Source organism: Electrona antarctica, assembly GCF_951216825.1.
Source record: "Electrona antarctica genome assembly, chromosome: 11".
In the NCBI taxonomy this organism is placed as follows: Eukaryota; Metazoa; Chordata; class Actinopteri; order Myctophiformes; family Myctophidae; genus Electrona; species Electrona antarctica.
In genome coordinates, this window is record NC_136792.1 from 23,540,916 (window position 1) to 23,564,860 (window position 23,945).

Below are 23,945 nucleotides of genomic sequence, written 5' to 3' on the forward strand. Positions count from 1 at the left end.
TTCTTTAGGTTTTGGTTTTCATTTTGTTTTTTAGTTCGGTTTCAGTATGGTGTTTGATTTCAGTTTATTTATTTTTATTTTTTGAGTGGTGCAACCACTCCCTTACGGGGCTATGTGTGTGTGTGTGGGTGGGTGGGTGGCTGGCTGGCAGGCTGGGTGTCTGGGTGGGTGGGTATGAGCACGGAAACAGCATGGTTGTTTTTCACCACCTGTGCGCAACCTAACACACACACAAACACACACGCACGTATTAACTGTATATGATGCTTTCGGGTGTGCCAGTACAGTACAGTGACAGTACAGTACAGTAGAGGGACCGCCACACAGTAACTCTGTCATTTCTCTACCGTTTCGGACGCGGGGCGGCTCGCCAGAACCGGGCCGGCACCCTGGGTGCGTTCCTGTGGGCCTGGAACTCCCTCCCGGGAACCCCCACATGGAGTTGCACCACTCACTTCACACGGGTGTGATTTTTTTGTTAGTTTGTGCATAAGTAGTTTTAGGAATCCCTAAATCAACTATAGTTTAGTTTGTTTTTGGAAGTGACTGGTTTTAGTAGTTTTTATTTAGTTTAGCTTTAGTCTTAGTTTGGGGGTTTTCAGGTTTTTAATTTATTATTGAAGCTAAAAAAACAGAAGGATGAAAGAATTAATGACGAACACAGATATGATGGTGGAAAAACTCAAACCCAGATGATTTTATATGCTACTCTTTTGTTTTAACTTTTATTTTAGTTAGTTTTGCATTGTACAGTTTAGTTTTCATTCTGTGTTTTTGTTTACAGTTAGTTTTTGGGTTTCAGTTTCAGCTACTACACTACAGTGTATTCAACCTCCAGGACAGACAGACGCGTGTCATCAATGAAGGGTGAATGAAGAGGAGAGCAGTTGGTGGACGAATGTTGCCATGACTACCAGATGACAACAGTACATGGAATCCTAGAAACTGGGGAAGCATGACATGACGACCAGCAGAGCAAAGGACAAAGTAAATCATTGATTATTTACGTCAACATTAATTATGTACACATTCATTGTCAGCAGGCCTCATTTTCTGCCTGGATACTCCCATCTCTCTCTCTCTCCCCCCCCCCCACATGTAATGACTGTTTACAATGTGAATGTTTTTGTTATGGATGAAACAAAGGTTGTGCCACTCTTTTGTGTGTACATGTTTCTCTAACTGGTTTCCGGATACACAGTCAAATTGAACTCCGAAGTGAACCGTAAGGGTCCATTTGGTTCCATTTCAACAGAGTTAAATGACCACAAAGGATTTGTACGTGCTCTATGGTTCTGTTTAATTTAACATGAAAAGTATACGACTAAATACTATATAATTATAAATAAAGTGACTTGACTCTTTGAACACAATTGTATGTTTTAATAAATAAATAAAATACACAAGTACCATGGCAGTTGAAACACACAACATGTGAACACACACATAAAACCAAACACTCATCTTAAAGCTACAATCCGGAACTTATTGTAATGAATAAAGGGTTATTTGAATTATTAGAGTATGTTAATACGATATAACTACTGTACATGTGCAGTGGTTGGAGGTGGTCTCTCTACTCTTCCATTGATACATTAGACCCTGGTGTCAAGTATGCCTGAAAAATCTCAAAGTGCAATAGCCCCCATGGCCAAGCGGGGATTTTGTCTTAGAAGAATCACAGACTGCTGCTTTACAACATTCACTCCCTTTCGAGGTGTTACAGTAGCCGCGTGTAACTTAGTCCATGATAATGTATAAGTCCACAACATACAGTAACCACACAGCCTACAACTTTAACTCCATTTCAAGTATGTGGTACATTGCAATTCGGAGCAATACCAGTAAAAGTAATATGTTCATTACATTATGCTTATCTGAGAAGTCATGAAAATGCATACAATAATCTAAATACTGTATGGTTTATGGCTCTTTTCTAGTTAACTGCCTGATGTCATGGCTATAATATTTATTCACAGTGTATCATAGGTACAGTATTACGGTACTTTGATAACTACGCCAATGCTTCACAGTTCAGATAAATGCTTACCATTATGTTGTAAGAGTTATGAAAATTATTTCTTTCCAACTTGGTTCCATCATGCAATCATTTCAAAACAATGACCTTTACATTCGATCTACATTGCACTCATGCATGACATTAGGCTTTATATATTTTTGATAGATCACCTACTGAGATTGTCAGAAATGTTGTCAGGTGTCCATAAATCGCAACACTTAGTTGCACAATATTTGTGCGATGAGCGTTTATCACCCATGACCCGAAATCTATATTTGTTCTTTGTGGACAGGACACTAACAAAGTCTTAGATGACATGCAGTAAACTTGGGACTCTCTTAACTTTAAATCAATGCATAGATTTGTTTGTTTTTCCAAACAAAACTTCATCAATTAACAACAAACATTCTTGGCTTTTTGCCAAGTAGACAGTAGACAGTAAATTCCCATGCTAGACAACACACATACATGATGCAACATTGAAGATCTTCCATTCTCGACCTACAGTAATGTCCTCTTAGCTTTAGTCACGTCGTTAACACAGCCTTGGACTTCAACCATTCTGTTGGACTGGTAGTGGGTAGTAGCCCTGGAAAATACTTTACTTTGCCCAAAAAGAAAGAAACAGAACTGTATCTCAATTCTACATCCCTCACTTTTTGACCAGCTCTTTCCGTTTCATGTAATTAATTCATTACTTGCTAAAAGGAGTGATCTACAAGCTAACACCTCGAAATGTTCCATATTGTTAGCTCTGTCATACTCTATTTTTTTTTTACAGTCTATGGTCATACTACAGAGAATAAATTAAGCTTTACTTGGGTTAGAGCAAACAATTAAGTGCTGTATCCCCAGAAAAACACAGGAAAATACTGTGAAATTGAAATTACCATTCTGGATTTGGTTTGACAGTATTACTACCACGTGTGGAGGGGTGTCTCGTCTGACTCGGCAGCTATGGCCAGCAGGATGGCCTTGGGAGTGTTCTCGAAAAGTGCTGCTCTGTTCTGGGTCTGTCCCTTCTTCACCCAGTGGCCGTAGATCTTGAAGGCGCAGGCGTCGATCATCTTGCGGATGGGCTTGACGGCGTACGGGTCGCTCTTCATCACCTCCTTGGTGACTGGCTTGGCCCGGCGGTAGTTACAGTAGATGCGCATGACGGCGAGTACCGTCATGCAGACGACCTGGTGACACAACACATGAGAATGTCACTGTCTACTCACACTCACAGCTTGAGCCATTATGTTAAGATTATTGACTCGTTCTTTGTTTTATTATTAAATGATTGACTATGCTTACGAGCATAACATGTATTATTAAATAGCATTAAATAATAACTACTGTGTTGCATCTTACCTTGAACCTCCTGTACGGGCTGAACTGTCGTTTTTCATTGACCACATACTGAGAGAAGAAGGGGTGGTTGAGAGCATCGATGGCCGTGTATCTCTGCTTAGGATCCACCACCAACATCCTGGATATCTGAACCACAGAGAATCACAGCATCTCATCAACACTTTCACTTAAATATAAAAAACATCAACATCCTAGTTATCTGACCCACAGCAAACCTAGCATCTCCTCAACACTTTCGTTAAATCATGCCTCAGAAATGACTGTTACTGTACAGTATGTCTCAAATCGTTGAGAGAAACCTCTTATCTTATCTCTCGTTGAGAGAAGCCCTACTTGATCATACTACAGCGTCACACAAAAGCATTTTCAGATGGCCGAAATGTACAGTATATAGGGCTGAAGTGGTTAATGTATGTTTTGTAATAATAATCAAAATCTACAAATTAACAAGTAACTAAAACGTTGCAGATGCACAAGCTTGAAACGCGTCACGAAGCGACGCATTTTGAGCTTGTAGATCTGCTACTTTTGCTATCTTTGAATTTGAATCCTGAAAAGTAACAGTTTTGGACACAGTATGAGATTTCCACCCGACAGAAACTAAATAAATATTTAAAGGACCATACCAGTGTTACTATATGTCATTGTCCTTTGTCAACATCAGTCACATAGTAGATAAACCTCCACCATTGCTATGTTTTTGGAGGTGCATGGCTTTTCGAAATTACATCGTGTGACAGCCAAGTCTATGCATGGACTTTTAATGTTTGTTTAGGGTAGTTAAGAATGACGTAATTTTTTGCCAGCAAAGTCCTTGTTTGTTTAGGGTAGTAAATTATAACGTAAGAGGTGATATAAATACTGCCCTCACTGCGCCCCTCACCTTCTGCTTTTCGGGGTTGTTTAAATTTGGGCTTTATTAAAAGCTAAAACTCACTGAAAAAAGACTCAGGCGCTGCCTGCTGTCCTACGTCTGCAGGCGGTCCACTGCAGGTAATATTAGTTACGGACCAGATTAGGGTATTGTGTTGTTGCTAGTCGCCACCAGCCAATTGAGTATTTGCTTATGTTCATGTGCCTATCCGAACCACCTATAGCCTTCCGTAGCCAACGACTCGTTATCCAATCTGTCTGTTTGCAGTGTTTTTAGGACCTGGGTAAAGATGATTGAACTGAACTCCTACACCTGCTGACGGGTCTTATTCTCTCTTCAAAAGAAGCCGTGTCACACTACTGACTCCTAGTATGGGGATCTCAGACAGCCCATTGTTCCATGGTCAGATCCTCTCCAACACTCACTGTATCGTTAAAAGCCTCCTTATAGAGATACAAATTAAGTTTAAAAAATCACACCCGTGTGAAGTGAGGGGCGCTCTCATCATCATGACATAAAATAGACAATATGCCTATTTGCTCAGACACTATGACGTAAAATTCTCCATTCATTGTCAATGGGAATTGAATGTTTGTGTTAAGACAAAAATCGACACTAAGCCGATTTGCTCAGACACTATGATGTAAAATTCTCTATTCATTGTCAATGGGAATTTAATGTTTGTGTAAGACATAAATCTACACTAATAGCTAAATATAGGAGGGGCTAACTCACCTTAAAACAGCACTTGCATTTAACTATTTTTCCAGGCATATTCATAGGTCGATGTGTAAATTTGAAATTTGAATACAGCAATTTGAGATAAAACAGTGTGGTGACTTTCAAAAGGGTGAATTATCTACTTTTCTTCCTGTGAAGTTTCAACATGAACAGCAGTGAAGGATGTTTTAAAATGTAGGCTGAGTGAGAAGTCAGAATTAGACTGGTATGGTCCTTTAAAACAATATATGTACTGTACATATGACGTACGTTGTATTCATTTTTAATAAAATACATATAAGATTAATATTATACATTCTGTCAGGACTCATGCCTACAATCAAATGAATGCATTCGTGAATTAAATACAGAAGAGGGGGGGGGGGGGGGGGGGGGGGGGGGTAGAATAGTAGTAGTAGTAATTAGTTATATAACACCATACCAAGTCTTTAACAGTATCTGAGCGGTCCTCCCACTCTGGAGAGGAGAAGTCATATTTTCCCGCCAGAATCATTCTCAGCATCAGCATCTGTTTCCTGTGCCAGAACGGAGGAGAGCCTGCCAGCAGGGTGTACATGATCACCCCTGAACTCCATCTGGAAACACCAGTGGTGGAAAAAGTGCACACATTTTTCACAGAAGTAAAAGTATCAATACTGCGATATAGAAATACGTAATGTGCTCTTCTGTTCAGGCACATTAATTACCTCCTTGAGTAAAAGTACAAAGGTATTGTATGAAAATGTACGGAGAGAGTAGAAATGCCGACTGTCCCATTTCACAAGTTTTCAAATGTATAAAATGTATACAAATTTAAAAATAGCAGATTTGCGATACATAGATCTTGTAGATCGGTTATTTTCAGATGGCCGAAATGTATATAGGGCTAAAGTGGGTAATATGTGTTTTGTAATAAAAAATAATAAAAGTAACTAAAGTTGTCAAATAATTGTAATTGGAGTAAACGCATAATATTTGCCTCTGATGTAGTGGAGTAGAAGTAAAAGTACAGAAAATTGGAAAATTGGAAAGTAAAAACACCTAATGTTACTTAAAGGGATATTTTACTTTAAAAAAAAAACTTTTGATAATTTTATCATCTACTCAGGTTTATGTGAATATCCCAGACAGTTTTTAAGTTGCTCGCTTCAGTACCATTTAGATATTTGATATTCATTTTATCATACACGCCCCTTTCCTATGTAAACTCCATTGTAACCAGTTAGATTCATAGAAAACACCCATCCTTTTTTCTATTGACTGATATTGTCCTTCTAATACGTGAGGGGCCGTGTTTTTTTTCATTTACAATTTTCATTTATTTCTAATAATTATTTTTGATTCCTCCTCATTCTTTTCAACAAAAAAACCCGAAATGAGACAACACGGCCCTACACGTATTAGGACAATATCAGTCACCAGAAAAAAGGTGTTTTGATGAATCTGTCATGGTTAAAATGGAGTTTGAAATTTGTATAGGAAGGGGGCGGGGGTTGCAATCAAGCAACTTAAAAAATGTCTGGGGTGTTCACATAAGCCCAAGTAGATGATAAAATGACCAAAGGTAGTTACTATACACCACTGTCTGTAAACACAGTAAACAGTTTGGAAACAGTGAGTGAAAACAATACAGTTACTTGAAGCAGGCAGAGATATGCGAGAGACACGCAAGAAATGGCCAAAGCATTTCCAGGGGTCCCCAGCCAAAAACGTTGAGAACCCCTGAGCTAGATGATTGGCGTTTAGATGAATGAGGTCTGTTGAGAAACACTCACATATCAACAGCAGTGTCGTATCCTGCATGGTTGGCGTCCATGGAACACTCAATGATCTCAGGAGCCAGGTAGCCAGGGGTCCCACATACCTCTGCATTCAATATGAACCACACACATGAAAATTAGATGGCTAAACAGTAAGCTGGTTTCATACGCTTTTGCTTTATTAAATGCCAACATGATGCATACACTATAAATATAAAACGCTATGAATGCTGTCGATGTTCCACAGATCAAACTTTATTGAAGTGACATTTCTACATTAAATTCCTTTCCTCAAACATGGCTGCAGCCAGGTCTCAATGCTCTTCTGGCACATTACCTCCTATAAAAAGGAGGTGCGCAGTATAAAAGGTCAACGTACCCCAGAGTGACCGGGACACCAGCAGAGAGCTCTTAGCTCTGACAGTGTCCAGTTGCATCTTAACATTTGTTAGAGAGGATCACAGAGAAGAAAGATGGTTGTGTAACAACAACAAGCAAGGAGGCCTCCACAGCTATTCACTGTATACTGTCAGCTACATACTGTATACAGTACTGCTATCATTTGCATTCTTTTGCTACATATATTCTGGATAACTTTGGTTATTCGCAATTCATCCATTCTTTTCTGTATAGTCTACGTTCTGTATATTTTATCCTATTCCTAGCTCAGTAACTCAGGGAAGGTGTAATTCTAAATTGTATCTATTTGATCCTAGTCCACTTCTTAAGGCTCATTCATAGTCTGGATTTTCGGTGGTGAGGTGACCACCGAACTACAACATGACTTGTGGGCCTGTATCCCACAAGTGGATGTCACAGTGTAACTCTTTAACAGGATATCTTGGCACTGTTATTATTTACATTTTGTAAATAGCTGTCCTTAGGTCTTATTGAATCTTTGTCCATTATTTGTGATATTATACATGAGGAGAGACGGTCTCCTTGACACAGCCTGATAGCTGGAGATTACACTGTCTCCTCTCATACAATGTGTGTGTTGCATGCTGTTCATTTGTTTTATAAACCCTTACAGTATATCGCCATACTGTATATGGAGCTGACCTGTTCTGACATTCCATATGTTGATCCTTCCCCACCCGTTCTTCCTGTTCTGACATTCTATATGTTGATCTGACCTCATCAAACCCTGTACACTCAAGACACGCTCCATATATGGCCAGTACAAAATTCATTCCATATGTTTATCTGAACCCCCATGCCAAAGTGCCAGCACTCGCCCAGCAGTCTGTCGTCACCCAAGCGGATGCGTGCACGCTTCTCGCCCTCAGGGAGTTTTACTGGTTAACAGTACTTACTGTATGTTTTATCTAGATTCTACTGGTGGTAGACCCTGCTAGGCCCTGGGTCTGACTGACTGACTGACTGACTCCATTGTTTAAAACGCATGCGCAATCATGCAACACACTTTAAGTCACAATAGAAATGTATCAAAGAGCCAGTGATGATGTTTGCTTTTTTGTATGTGTCCTTGAACTCTGAAAAGACACTATACAAATACCTTTGAACTCAAACAATGCTGTGTCTGTGTGCCATCATGAAAAGAGAATAAGCCACAGGAACACAGAACAAGTACTTTCAACAATGTGGGATTTTCAATGTGTGCTCTACCACTGACCGTTGAGCTTCTGTTCCGGTTGGATCTGGACGGAGAAGCCGAAGTCTGTGAGTTTGATGTTCATGTGGTCGTCCAGCAGAATGTTCTCAGGCTTCAGGTCTCTGTGGACGATGTTCTGGGAGTGGAGGAACTTCACCACCTCCAGGAGAGCTCGCATGATGTTCCTGAAACATGGTTATTAGAACTTTTATTTTTGTTCATTTTAGAGCTCGCATGATGTTCCTGCAAAACCATTATTAACTTTTAACATTTTTCATTAGTTTTAGTTTACTTTTTAAAGCGGGTTTGCTAGTTTTGAGTTTGACTTGATATTCATAAGCTCAGACACAGTCTCTCCTATAAGCCCATTAAATGTCAAATTCCATTGAACACGTCTCTCTGGTTCTGATGACTGATGATTGTCCTATTAAACGTGGTGACATCACAAACAGAGCACTTCAAAAGTATCAGCATGGATGAAAACACATCAACGCTCAAGGGCTTGGTTCCATGGGCGTGAATGGGCTTAGTTAGGAGTGGGGCGTGTCTGATCAAATGCATATCAAACCTCAAATGCATATCAAACCTAAATATCGAATCATTTATTGGGGTGCCTACAAAAGTCAGAGTAGATCCCAGAAGTGCTTTAAAGTGAAATACCATTTTAAGTGGTTAAACTGACAGTTAGATAATATTCCTGTAAGTGATCTCAACTCACGTTTGTCACAGTCATAACAAGATGAAGAAAATGCTGACCTGGTTTCTTTCTCGCTCAGGGTAACTTTCTCAGTGAGGTAGTCGAAAAGCTCTCCCCGCTTCATCCTGCCAGAGAAATAGTGTCACACGTTTGGAACGCTCTCCAAAAGGGGTCCCGGCCACACCGTTTGCTCTAGATATCTCTATATCTAATTCAAACGTTTAAACTTACAGGTCAAAAATCAGGAAGAAGAAGGCTTTGGACTCATAGCAGTCTTTGAGCTGTACTGGAGACACAATGCAAGGCATGTGATTAGATAAGCAACTCAAAAACAACTGTACAGTGCTGTATCTACAGTATGTGGGTCAGCCAGCAGAGAGAGCATGTTAAAACTTGTGGTATACACAACTAACTAACCTCATCAGCAGAATAGCGGGACATTATGTCAATCAATCCACCTTCATTTTAGGTGAAAATGAAATACTGTAGTCTCCTTTTATAAGAAGCCTTTAATAACAGTATGGCTTCCCTGAGGCCAGTCTATGGTGTCAGCACTATGAAATCATGACTATCAAGTCAGTCAACTCCGTATTTTTTTAAAGTTTCATCACGATCAGATCTCCATTTAATTAATATATAGGGTATATACAAAATTTGATAGTTTAAGAAATGTACTTCCATGGACTACTGAGAGCGAGTACAAGAAATTCTACGCTGACCAGTCCAGTGCTTTGTGAAATTATAGGCATGGCTCTGTGTTTGTCTAGAGCTAATCTCACAAACCACTGGACTGGTCAGCACCTAAATGTCTTGTGTCTCACTGCCAGTAAGCCAAAGAAGTATACTGCCATGCATTTCTTTCATGTTTTATTTTATTTATTTATTTTTTCAGCAAGCACATTTTTCATCATTTCATAATCAAACTACCGGTAAATTGGAATCGGGTAATGATGAAATCTTGCCCAAATCTGGAGTCATACCTCATACTGTATGGATGTCATAGACATAGATCACTGTTTCCTAAACATGGGTCGTGAGTAAATATCCCCCTTCTTTTTCATTTCCTGCATTTAAAGTTATTCGAGTTTTTCATAAATAAAAAGAAAAAATCCATTTATTTCCATAAATAATTTTATTTTCGCGCCACTTTTTGAACTTGTGGATCTGCTATTTTCACTAGTTTGGGTCCCCGGGCATATGGCTAATTTCTTCTTTTTGAATAATTGACATCATGGATGAGTGACGCCACAGGCTGAACACATGAAGTCCTACCACACTGGAGCTACACCCTAGTGTCAAAGTCAAAGTCATACGATTTGTCACAGTGTGTTGTGCTTACTGATGTTTTCCTCTCCACAGACTTTCTTGAGGATGTCGATCTCCTTCACTGTAGCCGCCCTGATCTCCTCCATCTCCTGGCTGGTGATCTTGTCTGACGGGGTGATGTCGATGACCTTCACCGCATACTCCTGTGAGCTCCGTTTGTCTACACAGCGACGCACCACGCTGCTCACTCCCCTGACATCACAGGACACAAAACGTCTTAATCATCAGTCCTATCATTTTGCACTTGTTAGTTGGCTTTCCTCAGAAGCTGGAATAGCTGGAAACCAAAGCTAAGCTGTGTGCATGTTACACTCCCAAGAATTGTACATACCAAAGCCAATATCTGTTCATATTAGCAGCTGGATTCAATGTTTGTAGTGACAAAAAATTGAACTTCAAACTTGGTATAAACTCAAAAGTTAATATCAAGAGCCAGTTTATAAATTATTCTTGTTATATGGGAAATACTGTATCATAGCAATGCTACTGCACATTAATGACTATGATAACAACCTCTAGGAGACAACAAAGAAAATGACATATCGTCTCCGTCGGGTGGAAACCTCACTGTTACTTTTCAGGATTCAAATAAAAAAATATCAAAAGTAGCAGTTGGTCATGTCATCATTTATAGGTGAAAGTTAAATGATTCTGAATGTTTCAAAAAGAACGAAAATAGCAGGATATTCTCGCTACTTTTGCGCGTCACTGTGATATGATAAAGTATAAAATAGGGCAGTAATATAAGGAGATACATTATGGTTTGTGCCTGATGTTTGTCACGTAATATGTGTGAAGGACCCTGGACCAGTGAACAGGGTGTTTTATTCGTCGGTCAGTGGGGGTTTCAGTGGGGTTGTGTGGGCCCCAGGGATCCCGGTGAGGAACCCAATAGCAGGGGAACAAAATGGCCTCATCCAGTGGCCTCTTGACCTCAGTGTGGGAACTTGTGTGTGAAATTACATAATACATCAACAGGCTGGCCAATCAGGGACAGCCCTCCACACTAAACCTTTTGTCCCAAACTAGGCTTACTCACACTGACTGCTGGCCTCATTGATTTACATAACAGCACCGCCCTCTGCAGGCCAATGGTGGAGAATTACAATGAGCAGCCTTTACAACTGCTTGGAGCGAATAGCCAGGACACTCCTGTTTGAAGTATGTTTGAATGGTTATCTTGTATATGGACAGGCTGAGCGCCTGAGGTGTCTCGAAGCCCATGGGGCTCTAGGCTCAACAAGAGATGATGTGCCTCAGTCTATCCAAGCACTGAACAAGGACACGGTTGGAATGGCTTAGGGTTGACGACAGAGTACAGCATCTTGTACACCACCAAGATACCCATGTACCGGTCTAAATACTTCTCTTAATGTCAACAAAGTCCACACCCACAACACCAGAGGGAGTTCAACAAACCATGTGCACCCCAGATTCGGCACTAACAAGGGACTAAATTAATTTCGCTCCTATGCCACAAAAATGTGGAACACCCTACCAACAGTCATTAAGACATGTGAATCCCTTGACTCCTTCAAAACCGCTCTCAATGGGCACCTACGGACAGCTGCAATTCGAAACTGGCCCCCATAAAATCTGAATCCCCCAACCACCCCTTTTTATTTCCCCCTCACTGTATATGTTTTTTTTCCCCTTTTATGATGATTTCCTGTTTTTGGCTATATAGAAGTGCATATTTGTACGTCTCTAAATGTTCTGATGGATTGAAAATAGTGGACCCTATTGTAAACAAGTGTAATGCTTTATGGTGTCGTCCCACTGTAATTCTGCAAACTGTTAATAATACTTCAATCAAAATCAGGCCAACAGACCAAAGAAACTCACAAACAACTAGATAAATGTGCTCCTTAATAGAGCGTAGCAGTGGGCGTGGTTTTCTGGAAAAAAAAACAACTTTCCAATTCATTTTTCACCATAGAGATTTACAAAAATATGTATATCAATTATCCTAAGCCTAGAATCAAGCCATCCAGGATCCTGGTGAATCATGACCATAAAACCTTTGATTCTGTTTAAAAGAAAAAGGTTCTGCTCTGGCATCCAGAGAGAGTGTGTGTGTGTGTGTGTGTGTGTGTGTGTGTGTGTGTGTGTGTGTGTGTGTGTGTGTGTGTGTGTGTGTATATATATATATATATATATGTGTGTGTGTGTGTGTGTGTGTGTGTGTGTGTGTGTGTGTGTGTGTGTGTGTGTGTGTGTGTGTGTGTGTACAGTTTTGCACCGATCGATCATTCTCGCCCCAAAAGAACAACTAACCCTACCCCTTGTAGTTTTTGCTCACACTGTTGCACGAATGCACATAGGCTACATTTTATCAACCATACTAACCACTAAATTACCCCTATATTCTGCAGTATTCTCCATTGCTAAGTGTTTTTACCTGTAATATTGCATTCAAATTATTATTTTTTACTTCAATGACATCTAGTAGTATTACCATTAGTATTACCATTGTTATTACATCATAACTGTTGTCCCGTGGAAGTTGGAAGTAACGTGTCACACCAACATTTCACTGCTTGTATATGAGAGTGAGTAAAAAAGAATCCCCATGAATCTGACTATATTGCTACTGTAGACACTGTACAGTGTACACTGTATGTGTTGTTGGGTCTGTACTTTTACATAAATTATCAATTAAGGACCCCTAAGAGAAGATTTGTGTGCAATTGTTTTTAGATCTATTGTTTTTCCAAAAAAAAAAGTATTGTGAGCTTATAGGTTGGCTATTTTCGAATAGTGCAGGAATGGATTTTGATGGTATATTAACAAATTTAGCTGGGGACCTCCTGGAACCCCGGGGGTCTCCAGTCGCCACATGTGTCCTGTGGTGTTAGGATTTGCAAACGCACCTTCCCAGGATTTCCTTTGGTTCGTATTTATCGTAGAACTCCTGGGCTCCCACCCAGTCAGGGATGTCTTCCTCTTTGGTCATGATGTTGAGGCTGTTGAGAGGGTCACCACGGCAACAGAGCTACTCTACAGCTGTCAGAAGGCTGGAGACAAAACACATATTGTAACTTGTACATCATGTTGGGAAAACGGACTGCAGTATATTGTGCACAATTCTTTGCCAGTTTGACAATTAAACTTGGTTAAAGCAGTGGTTCTCAAACTTTTTCGTGTCAAGGATCTCCAAATATCAATTTGGCCATGGACCCCCATCTGAAAACACTTTGTGCCAAGGATACGCACACAAGATGTGTTGTTGAAAAGTTTCAAAAATTATTCACATGCATTTTTAAAAATAGCCGATGTAAATAGGTTTAAAATTGCTTGATTTTGATGCAACATTTGCAAATGTTTCCAGGGGAACCCCTGGAACCCCCTCAAGGACCCCTTGGGGGTCCCCTGATCGCACTTTGAGAAACACAGGGTTAAAGGACCACTTGTGACTTCACCCGTTTTCAACTTATCTTCTACTCCTCATCAGAGCCTTTGGACCACACTAATGCTCATTTGTATTTTCATCTACAGTATGTAAGTAGGCTGGGCTGTCATGGCTGTGGACAGTTCAGGAACATGCCTACCAGTGACATCATCGGTAGGCACTGTCAGGTTTGGTAAATTCAAACAAGATTTCATTTAAATTATTTTAGTTTTTAAGTCTAATGCAAATAGTTACTATTTGAGCATGCTAATTTTCCAGGACGAGAAAGGCTGTAGTTTCTATTATCTTAAAATCCCTATGAATGAGTGAATGAATAATGTGAATAATGTAAAGCAGTGGTTCCCAGGTTTTCATGTCAAGGACCCCCAAATTGACACTAATTAGCCCGTGGACCCCCATTAGAAAATATATGCCAAGGACCCATCCATAACAGAAGATTTGTACAGCTCTAGCACAGACATTCTCAACCCGTTTAATTTAAAGGACCCCCATGACATGCATTAGTCTACGCCGGACTCCCATTTAATGGCATTCTATCTGGGGGACCAATGTTAATTTAACTCTGGAACTCCCTCAAGGACCCCTGGGGGTCCCCGGATCCCACTTTGGGAACCACTGATGTAAAGGATAGCAGACAGGTCTCTGAACTGCATGTCCATGGCCCACTAATTGGACACAGATTAAGTAGATGTAAATTAGTAAATGCAAATTCGTTAAATTAGTGCAAATAGTGTAAATTAGTGAGGACCATTATATGAAGATACATTGAAAATAGGTGAAATGCTCCTATAAATGACAGTAGTCACAGTGCAGTGCTACTGTGGGCTGCCCTATAATGGTTTAAGTTTAACTCCAAAGGCAGACATGAGACAGAGACTGTGAGAGACAGAGATGGCTGGCATAGATACAGTATGTGACACAGCCTGTGCCACATACTGTATCTCACCCTATACCGCACAGGGTGTTCATGACAGCCCTGGTGACATTTCAAAGCACATCCTCACAAGTTGAAGTAAATTTCATGCGACTGTGTTGCATAATAATAATAGTTTACTCTTAAACAAAATGGACACGATTGGCACCGACAGTCAGCCTTGGATTTAGCAAACACATTGATAACCAACGTAATAATAAAGGCTCAATTCGCATATAGGCTATATTGCAAACATGCCTACCATTATTTAATTGTTACAATACGTAGGCTATGATGTTCAACAGGCTAGGGCTATTTGGCCGTGAATTCATAGAACATCCTCGAACGATATCCATCTTCAATTATTTGCATTGCTTCAGACCACGAAATGTTGTCCAGATAGAGTAATGAAAATAAATAATGTTATATTACAGTAGTCTACATACCCATTATGCGACCTTTCTGCATATCAGTGTTTATGACAGGAACGAACCGATCACGCAAACGCACAATAACAAGGAAACACTCACCGTATGAATGTGTGATTAATAGTCCCGATTATTTAAGATATACTCCAAGTCCATTATTATAATTAAAACCCCGTCATAAAGCAGCTACAATACAACAACGCTGGAATCAGACCATCCGGTCCGGTGTATGGTAGGCTTGGCTACGTGCTGTCAACATAGCTCCGGTCGCTGCCATTGCGCAGGGTGAGTATAATGTCAGACGCCAAAAATAACCAGACCATCAGCATTCACCGTGTAGGCCTACATAATCTTCAGTCATTATGACTCACATAATCAAGTAATAACACCCTGGAGCTCGTGTTCCTATATCTGTTACCAGCCCAGAACGGTGTGTTCCTACATTTCATCTTTCACATGAAACCTTTCATTAAATAATGTGCTTTGCTGCCGTTGCACCGACAAAATAGAGCGATATAGAACAGGTGTTAGTTTACGGTTTGTCTGTGGCTGGTATTCTAAAAATAGAGATTCTTAGGTTGTTCGACAGATGAACTTTCCAGGAAAGCGGACATCATGTCCACTTTGTCCAGTCATGGAGGAAATAGAAAATGTTTACCCAAGTGAAGTAGTTCAACTATAAGTAATTGTGGTAAATACGAATAATTTTGTGTGGTAGGCTACTACAAGTAAAAGTAATCTAATCAAAATTTCACTCGAGCAAAAGTATAGCAAAAGCATTGGCATGATATAGTATCAGAACTCATCGAATGAATGAATTCCCTCCATAAGTGTACAACTACCAACATTTGACAAACCTTTAAAGAAATAGCAGATCTAGCTCACCATGTGTCCGGATGTATTGTGAGCTTGTAGATAACATTTCAAATAATTATAGTAGAGTAGAGTAAAAAGTGGCTAAAGAAAAGTATTAAGTATAGAAAGACTGACCAACTAGTACCTTAAAATTGTACTTACCGAAGGGGTAAAAATAATGTCAGACATGAAAGAAGCCCACAGTTTGTTTGAACAATCCAAGTGCTTTATTTGAACCATATACTTGTTACAAGTGAATTGTGGTTTTGCGACCATGCAGGGATACAGCAGATCAGTGGTTCTCAAACTGGGATCATTGAGGAGTTATGGGACTGTAACTCTGAGTGTACAAATGGAACCAATGCATTTGTACACTCTCAAGAGTTAAGATTTTAGAATAGAGGGTATGCGTGTGACATCATCATCAAACCAGGAAGTTATGCAGGAACGCCTACTGAGTGGCAAAAAATTACTTTCTGGCCTTGACAGCCCATACATCCACACAGAAAAGTCTTATCTGATTGCATTAAACAACATTAAACAATGTTAAACTCACTTTGCCTGTTGCTTTGCCACTCAATGTGCCATTCACTTTAAGCATGCGCATATATAGATTGCGCTCCCAGAGATAGACAAATGGTGGTCTGTGGTCTAATGCATTTCAAACTGGGGGACCATTTGATAAAATAAACATGCATCAAGCTAAACTACTCAAGCTGATCAAATACACTGAAGCAAGTAAATTCCAACCAAACAAACAAAAATATATAAACATTATATATAAGACTATTATTACAGGTTCTGCAGCATTCTAAGAAATGTGTGTACTGTTGTTGTTGATGATTAACACTATAACAACTGTTCCAATAAAGCAAGTTTATTGAACTTTTTGTGAATTGGAATTGTATTATTCTTTATGTTTTGTTATGTTGCAGATTCAGTGTGCGTTCAGCATTGGCCTCCACGTCATGACGTCAGTCCTGTGGAGAATACAATTAACAGAAGAGTTATTCCACTTTATACCACACTGCCTAAAAAAACCCAAAACAAAACAAAAAGTAATGAAAGCAACAATGAAAATAACGCTTTTTTTGAATAAGTATAATCAAAATACCGGATTATAGTTTTAGGGGGGCAGGGGGAGTCATGGCATTAGGGGTATACTATGCACTCTTTATTGAGTGACCACCAGAGGGCACCCTGACTTACCATTTGAAAACTTGCACTGTTTGAGCACCTCGCTGAAGCCCTCACACAGTTTGTAGTCACTTTGTGTCTGGGCACACTCAATGAACTGCTTCAGCTCGTAGGAGCACGCCCCCTGCTGGGGGGCTGGCTCCTGCTGGTACATGGACTGGGGCTGCTGGTACTGGGGCTGGTACTGGGGCTGCTGCTGGTACTGGGGCTGCTGCTGATACTGTGGCTGGGCGGTCTCCTGACAGACAGAACACAGGATGTTAGAATGATTCACATCAACCTACAAATAATGTTGCAGAATGTCGGGCAGAAACCGCTTGTGTTTTTCCGTAAAAACAAAACAAAAAATAACACACACACACACACACACACACACACACACACACACACACACACACACACAGTGAGTCTTCAGATTACGGCGAAGAATTGGGAGTGAGTATGTATACGAAGCCAGTCCAAAAAAAAAACTAAGTGCCTTCATTTACCTGGTAGGTGACGTCAGGCTTGGCAGCCTCAGAATTTCCCCCTCCTCCGGATCCCCCAGTCAGGGCATGACCGATGACGTGCCCCACAGTAGAGCCTATTGCCACGCCACCGGCTGTAGCCGCCATCTGGGCAAACATACCTGGCTGCCTGGGAGCTGCAGCCGGGGCAGCCATGGCTGATGGAGGGGCATGGGCTGGAGCAGGGGCATAAGATGGAGGGGGTGCTGCCCTGGCCATGGGTGGAGGTGGTGGCCGGCTACAATGAAAAAAAGTTATAGAAGAGTTTTTAATTAGAATTTCATCTAATACCACATATACTGTATGTATGTGCTACACAACACTACACGCAAATGCAATACACTGGGTGTAACTATGTCCATGGTTCTCAAACATTTTCATGGCAAGGACCTCCAAATTCATACCACTGGCACTGACCCCCATTTGAAAATATTTTGTGTCAGGGACTCCCATAAAATGATTTTTGTTGGATTAGATTTACAGAATTCTACAAATGTGAGTGGGTACTCGTACTACCCAATTTTCAATTTCTCTGTTGGGTGTTTTTGCTAATTAGGGACCAAGAAGTCACGCAGTGACTTTGGTCACTTATTGTTTTTGTGTTTATTTTTCTTCTCCTTCTCCTTCTTCTTCCGCCAAAAATAGCTGTTCTGACTGAATGGTGCAGTCGGTTTTCGCGAAACGCGGTAATCTGGTAGAGGGCCATGCCAAACGGTGAATATGTGAAGCCCAAGACGATTGGCCAAATGGTGGCGCTATAGCGCTCAATTGAAAATGCTAACTTTGAACGTGCATAGCTCATGAACCGTTTGACCGTTGGCAATGACACTTTGATACCCATATGCGTCGCCTCATGCTGAACAACTTTCGTGTTCTGACTTTTGACCTCTGACCTTTAGATCACCCGCCATTTTGAATTATATGATCAGTACTTCTTCTCCTTCTCCTTCCGCCAAAAATAGCTGTTCTGACTGAACCGTGCAGTCGGTTTTCGCAAAACTTGTCAACATGATAGAGGACCATGCCAAACGGTGACTATGCGAAGCCCATCATGATTGGCCAAATGGTGGCGCTATAGCACTAAATTGATGCAAAACGTGCAAACTTGCAAACTTTGAACGTGCATATCTCATGAACCGTTTGACCGTTGGCAATGACACTTTGATACACATATGTGTCTCCTCATGCCGAACAACTTTTGTGTTCTGACTTTTGACCTCTGACCTTTAGATCACCCGCCATTTTGAATTATATGAAAAACAGTTCAAATGTAACTCCTCCCAGAATCTTTGCTCAAAATGCACGAAAACTTCTACACGTGAACTTTGGACCTATACGGACAAATAATCGTAGCACATTTTTGTTAAGTGTAAAAATTAAGTTTTTATGAGCCAATGAAAATTGCTGTTTTGTGAAAATTATTCTTCTGCCTCTAATACACACATATGCTTATGTCACTTTACTATGCAAAGCCCATCACGATTGGCCAAATGGTGGCGCTATAGCACTAAATTGATGCAAAACTTGCAAACTTGCAAACTTTGAACGTGCATATCTCATGAACCGTTTGACCGTTGGCAATGACACTTTGATACACATATGTGTCTCCTCATGCCGAACAACTTTCGTGTTCTGACTTTTGACCTCTGACCTTTAGATCACCCGCCATTTTGAATTATATGAATAACAGTTTAAATGTAACTCCTCCCAGAATCTTTGCTCAAAATGCACGAAAACTTCTACACGTGAACTTTGGACCTATACGGACAAATAATTGTAGCACATTTTTTCTAAGTGAAAAAATGAAGTTTTTATGAGCCAATGAAAATTGCGCGCGCACGCACACACACACACACACACACATACACACACCAAAGTTTGAGTACTTATGCTGAACTAACACTGAATGATTTTCCTGTTAACAATGGAGTATCTGATTGTCTCCGTGTAGCTCAGTCAGTCGAGCTCTTGCCCTTGGACCGCAAGGTTGTGTGTTCAAATCCAGCTACTGACAACTCAGCTTGTCAGTCTTATTTGTACATATTGTTGAACGCCCTGTGGGCTATATCAGTGAGATCAATAACTTTAAAGACTGGTGTGATAATAGCCACCTTATGTTAAACACCACAAAAACTAAAGAGATGATCTTCAATCCAAATCCATGGTTATGAACGATTGTCTGCCTAACACACACACACATGCAGCCACGCAGCCACGCAGCCACGCACGCACGCAGGCAGGCAGGCAGGGGCAGGCAGGCAGGCAAGCAGGCAGGCAGGCAGGCAGGCAGGCAGGCAGGCAGGCACGCACGCACGCACACACACAAAGAGAAGTTTGTACGCGCGCGCACGCACGCACGCACGCACACACACTTTAACTGTGCGTGAAAACACACTGTAGTAATGGATAAAGACATGCCCAAAATGAGGACACACCTTCTTGTTACCAAATCACTGAATGGTTTTACTGTTTACAATATAGTCATTGATTGTCTCTGTGTAGGTCAGTCAGTAGAGCTCCCGCCTTAGGTCCACAAGGTTGTGAGTTCAAATCCCGGTACCGACAACTCAGCTCGTCGGTCTCATTTGTGCATGTTGTTCTTATTGCGCATTGTTCTTCTTCTATCTTGGTCCCGCTTTATCGCTGCTTGCAGCTATATTTTTTCATTGTTTTTTTGTTGTTCCCACATTGTGAACCTTCTCAATGTTTAGCCCTTTCTCTCTCTATATATGGCACGTTTCATTAACTTACTGAATAGTGAATATGGAGATGTTGAGAAACAGACCTAGTCAAAGTGAATAATTCTTGATAACTATATTGCCCAACAAAGCAATGAACATAATGAAATAATGAAATTGATTAAAAAGACTGCAATATATGTCCAGCCAGTTAAGATGAGTTGTCAGACAATTTAGCAAATTAATTAGTCTGATGATTATTATTACTTGCGCAAGCAGATCGTGCAAGTACTGTAATCGGCTGGGTATGTCGGTGTTGTACGTTGGCCACCATAATTGATGACGTAACTAAGGTACGTTTGGTGATTGGCTCGGTATGTGGGTATGTATGTATGCATGCATGTCGGGGTAAGAATGGTGATCACTTATTGACTGTTGATAACGGGTCTAAGGATTTAGAACAGCAGTTGTAATAGACCAGGGGTCTGCAACAGGCACGCATCCCTAGTGGCTCCCTGTAGCATTACAAAAAAAAGTTGATGAAAATGTGTGTAAATTTTTTTCACATTTTTATTTTTCATGTATGGTTTCTGTAGGAGGCCAAATGTGACAGAAACATTCTTAAGTTTTCCAATGTGTAGAATAAATATTAAGTTTCAACACACAAACTAAAATTTGCATCATAGCATGCGACACACTCAGGGCCGTGCCAGCCAGGTGTCTATTATAAACAAACCGGTGGGTGTGTGAGGCTGCTGCCTGCTACGCTACTATGGCTTCTACAGGGAGAAAAAGAAAGATAGCCGACGAAAACAGAGGATTTAACACTTCGTGGACAGAGGCTTTTGCCTTCACAGCCAATGCAGATTGACTGCCTGTATGTTTAATCTGCAGTGAGAAGCTATCAAACAACAACAAAAGTAACGTTGAAAGACATTTCCAGGGAAAGCATGGTAAATTTGCAGCTGACCACAAATAAATCGCGCCATGCCAAGCTGGGGGGGGGGGGGGGGGGGGGGGGGGGGGCTAGTGAATCATGGTGTGTGTGATATGAAATGTCCAGTGCCTACCCAGTGTCCCCCCAGTGCCTCCCCATTGCCTGCCCAGTGTCCCCCCAGTATCTCCCCAGTGCCTCCCCAGTGTCTCCCCAGTGCCTCCCCAATGAATTGGCCTAATTAATTAATGAATTAGCCTAATTAATTAATTAGTCAAAATTTCGCCGCGCCGGGTGTCGTCGCCATGCCATGCTCCATGCCAAGGCATTTTCCTGCGGGAAACACTGAGTTTCGTTGCAACCCGGGAGATAATAAAGCTTGGCATGCCGCATTATAATGCGTACATTTTTTTTGCGGCTCCAGATAGATTTTGAATTTACTTTTGGCCGAAAATGGCTCTTTCAACATCTTGGGTTGCCGACCCCTGTAATAGACAGTAGCAGGACTTGCGCTCTGCTTGCGCACAAGTAGGCCATGTATGGTGCAAGGTGGCACCGATTCGCCTGACACTGAAACAGATCCTAATAACGTCACTATCGACAGCCACTTATAACCCGACATTGAAACATATCTTAATTACATCATCACCATCAACATCTACACCTACCAAGTAGGTATATATACTGTATCGGAAAATATCGGATCAGCCCTTATTTGGTCATATCGGTATCTGTGAATATGCCAGTCTAACCACCGATCCGACACAGGGGTAAGGGGTTGACACTATGGCAGGTAAAAAAAAATGTTGGGGCATCATGTGGAGTTTTCTTTTGAGTTGCCCAAACTGCAAGTGCACATTTGATTGTCCATTAATTTTACCTCGTGCATGACCCCCATTTCTATGCATAGTGTTTACCTTTCTTAATGTTAATCTCTCTGAATTAAGAGTGTAGCCTGCTGAATGCCAAAATTATAAATTGTGCTACTACATTCAAGAGTGTTTTTTCCACAGGTGGATACAAAACGTGATTTACGAGACTGTCCACCAACCACCAGTTTACCAAGTCACCACGGTGACATTTCTTCATCAATGTCTTCATCAGTGTAGTATGTCAAACTCACAGATGTTATAGTTCCAAAGTGATCAAATTAGTTAGTTAGTTAAATGGTCAGCTAGATTATAAAGGGTGAGTTTGTGAATACCAATGATAAGTAGGCCTACCATTTCAGGAATTGTTTACTAATGAATTACATTGTTTCGGTACTTTGGTGTTTAAACTTTTAGCATTCCTACTTTCTCTAGCGTTAACTCTAAACAACCATCTCCTCTCTCTCCAATGCAATTTAAATGAAGGTGAATTAAAACTAAAATGCACAAAACCGAGTTGGTAAACTGGCGAGTTCTCCAGATACCCAGCCAACAGACAGACACTCATGTGCAACTCCTGGGTTGCCGGTAATGACTAATATGAGTGATAGTGGAATAATTGTACATATTCTATTCATGGTGATTGTTTACCCCCCAAATCAAGAAGCCTGATTTGACCTTGTTGATTTGAATTGTCTCCAAACAGTAGTTGGTCCACTAGCTCTGGTCCATAGCTCTAATGCCTTCATTAGAAGGAGCTTAGACCAGAGCTAGTTGGTCCACCTAGGATTTGTAGTTACTTGGTGTAGGTTAGCTCTGGTCCATAGCATTACTGCTTAGATTCTAAGCAGCCTTAGAAGCAGTAAGGCTATGGACCAGAGCTATGTGTAGGTTATCTTTGAATGCTATAAAGTTACTTTCTATTCAGGCAGATTTCCTAACAGCTTGTGTTAATTATCTCACTTGGACTGATGGACTCATGTCAGATCGTGATCTGTTGTTACATCAGCAGATAAGTAGGCTAGCAGATAAGTAGCCCTGAAACATGACTGCCATGATGTTTCAGGGCTAGCAGATAAGTAACATTCACTAACTTCAATGATTATTCAACTATATTTCAGGGAGGCACACTGATCAGTTTATAGTCCTTCGTGTTGTGTTATTACCTTCTAAAAAAGGCAACCCATGACGTTACATTATTTAATTGACTTTATAAAGTAACGTGCTAGTCTTAGCTAGCGCCAATGCTAGCCACACACATTATATTCAGTAAGTAAAGTAAAAGAGGACAGTATTAGCAATGTTACCTCATAGCTGCCGGAGGCATTCTGGAAGTGCGGCTTCTGCTTCCTCTGGGCATCTTTTAGATAGTTTATTAATGTAAAGTTATAGAGAAATGATAAATATTTACTGTCTTCTGTCCTCACACCAACCTGCGCTTGATGATTACGACCTTCGTTTAATCCGGAACATTCTGCGCGTTGCGTCATTTGTTTCATGGACAACTTCCGGTACGGCAGTTTGTAGTCCTCCCGTTTGTAGTCCTAAAGCCCCAGAAGATTCGTTCCTTCGCCAGATTTCTAAGGATTTCACAGCCCTGGAATGGCTGTGATATTACATTTATATTTCAAGAATTCCAAATTCCAAATCTTATATCCAGCCCGGGTAGCATACTGACCTGGGCGGCGTTTAAAGTAACCTAATAATGAATTCCTGCAACTTGGGAGTCAGATATTGTCTTATAGTTTCATATCCATTTCAAAGTTCTGGCAGAAAATGTGTGTT

The 23,945-nt window shown here is 40.8% G+C and overlaps 2 protein-coding genes across 4 annotated transcripts; both read right to left on the reverse strand.

Moving 5' to 3' along the window:
* Nucleotides 1-1,368: 1,368 nt before the first annotated feature.
* Nucleotides 1,369-15,437, reverse strand: LOC306932431 (phosphorylase b kinase gamma catalytic chain, skeletal muscle/heart isoform-like). The gene is made up of 11 exons (XM_079514247.1): nt 15,224-15,437; nt 13,242-13,385; nt 10,382-10,560; nt 9,274-9,328; nt 9,102-9,167; nt 8,367-8,530; nt 6,746-6,836; nt 5,413-5,566; nt 3,377-3,502; nt 2,815-3,204; nt 1,369-2,758 (listed from the first exon to the last, which is right to left on the reverse strand). Exons 2-10 carry the CDS (start codon nt 13,322-13,324, stop codon nt 2,938-2,940), a joined length of 1,185 nt encoding a protein of 394 aa, XP_079370373.1. The 5' UTR covers nt 13,325-13,385; nt 15,224-15,437; the 3' UTR covers nt 1,369-2,758; nt 2,815-2,937.
* A 743-nt stretch (nt 15,438-16,180) lies between these two features.
* chchd2 (coiled-coil-helix-coiled-coil-helix domain containing 2) lies at nt 16,181-23,655 on the reverse strand. 3 transcript variants are annotated; one of them, XM_079513491.1, is made up of 4 exons: nt 23,468-23,655; nt 17,662-17,917; nt 17,186-17,393; nt 16,181-16,956 (listed from the first exon to the last, which is right to left on the reverse strand). In XM_079513491.1, the coding sequence occupies exons 1-4, from the start codon at nt 23,518-23,520 to the stop codon at nt 16,943-16,945; spliced, it is 531 nt and encodes a 176-aa protein (XP_079369617.1). In that variant the 5' UTR covers nt 23,521-23,655; the 3' UTR covers nt 16,181-16,942. The 3 variants fall into 3 exon arrangements, with proteins under 3 accessions (XP_079369617.1, XP_079369616.1, XP_079369615.1); XM_079513490.1 differs by having other exon boundaries at nt 17,186-17,408; nt 23,468-23,654; XM_079513489.1 differs by having other exon boundaries at nt 17,186-17,411; nt 23,468-23,652.
* Between the last annotated feature and the right edge of the window lie 290 nt (nt 23,656-23,945).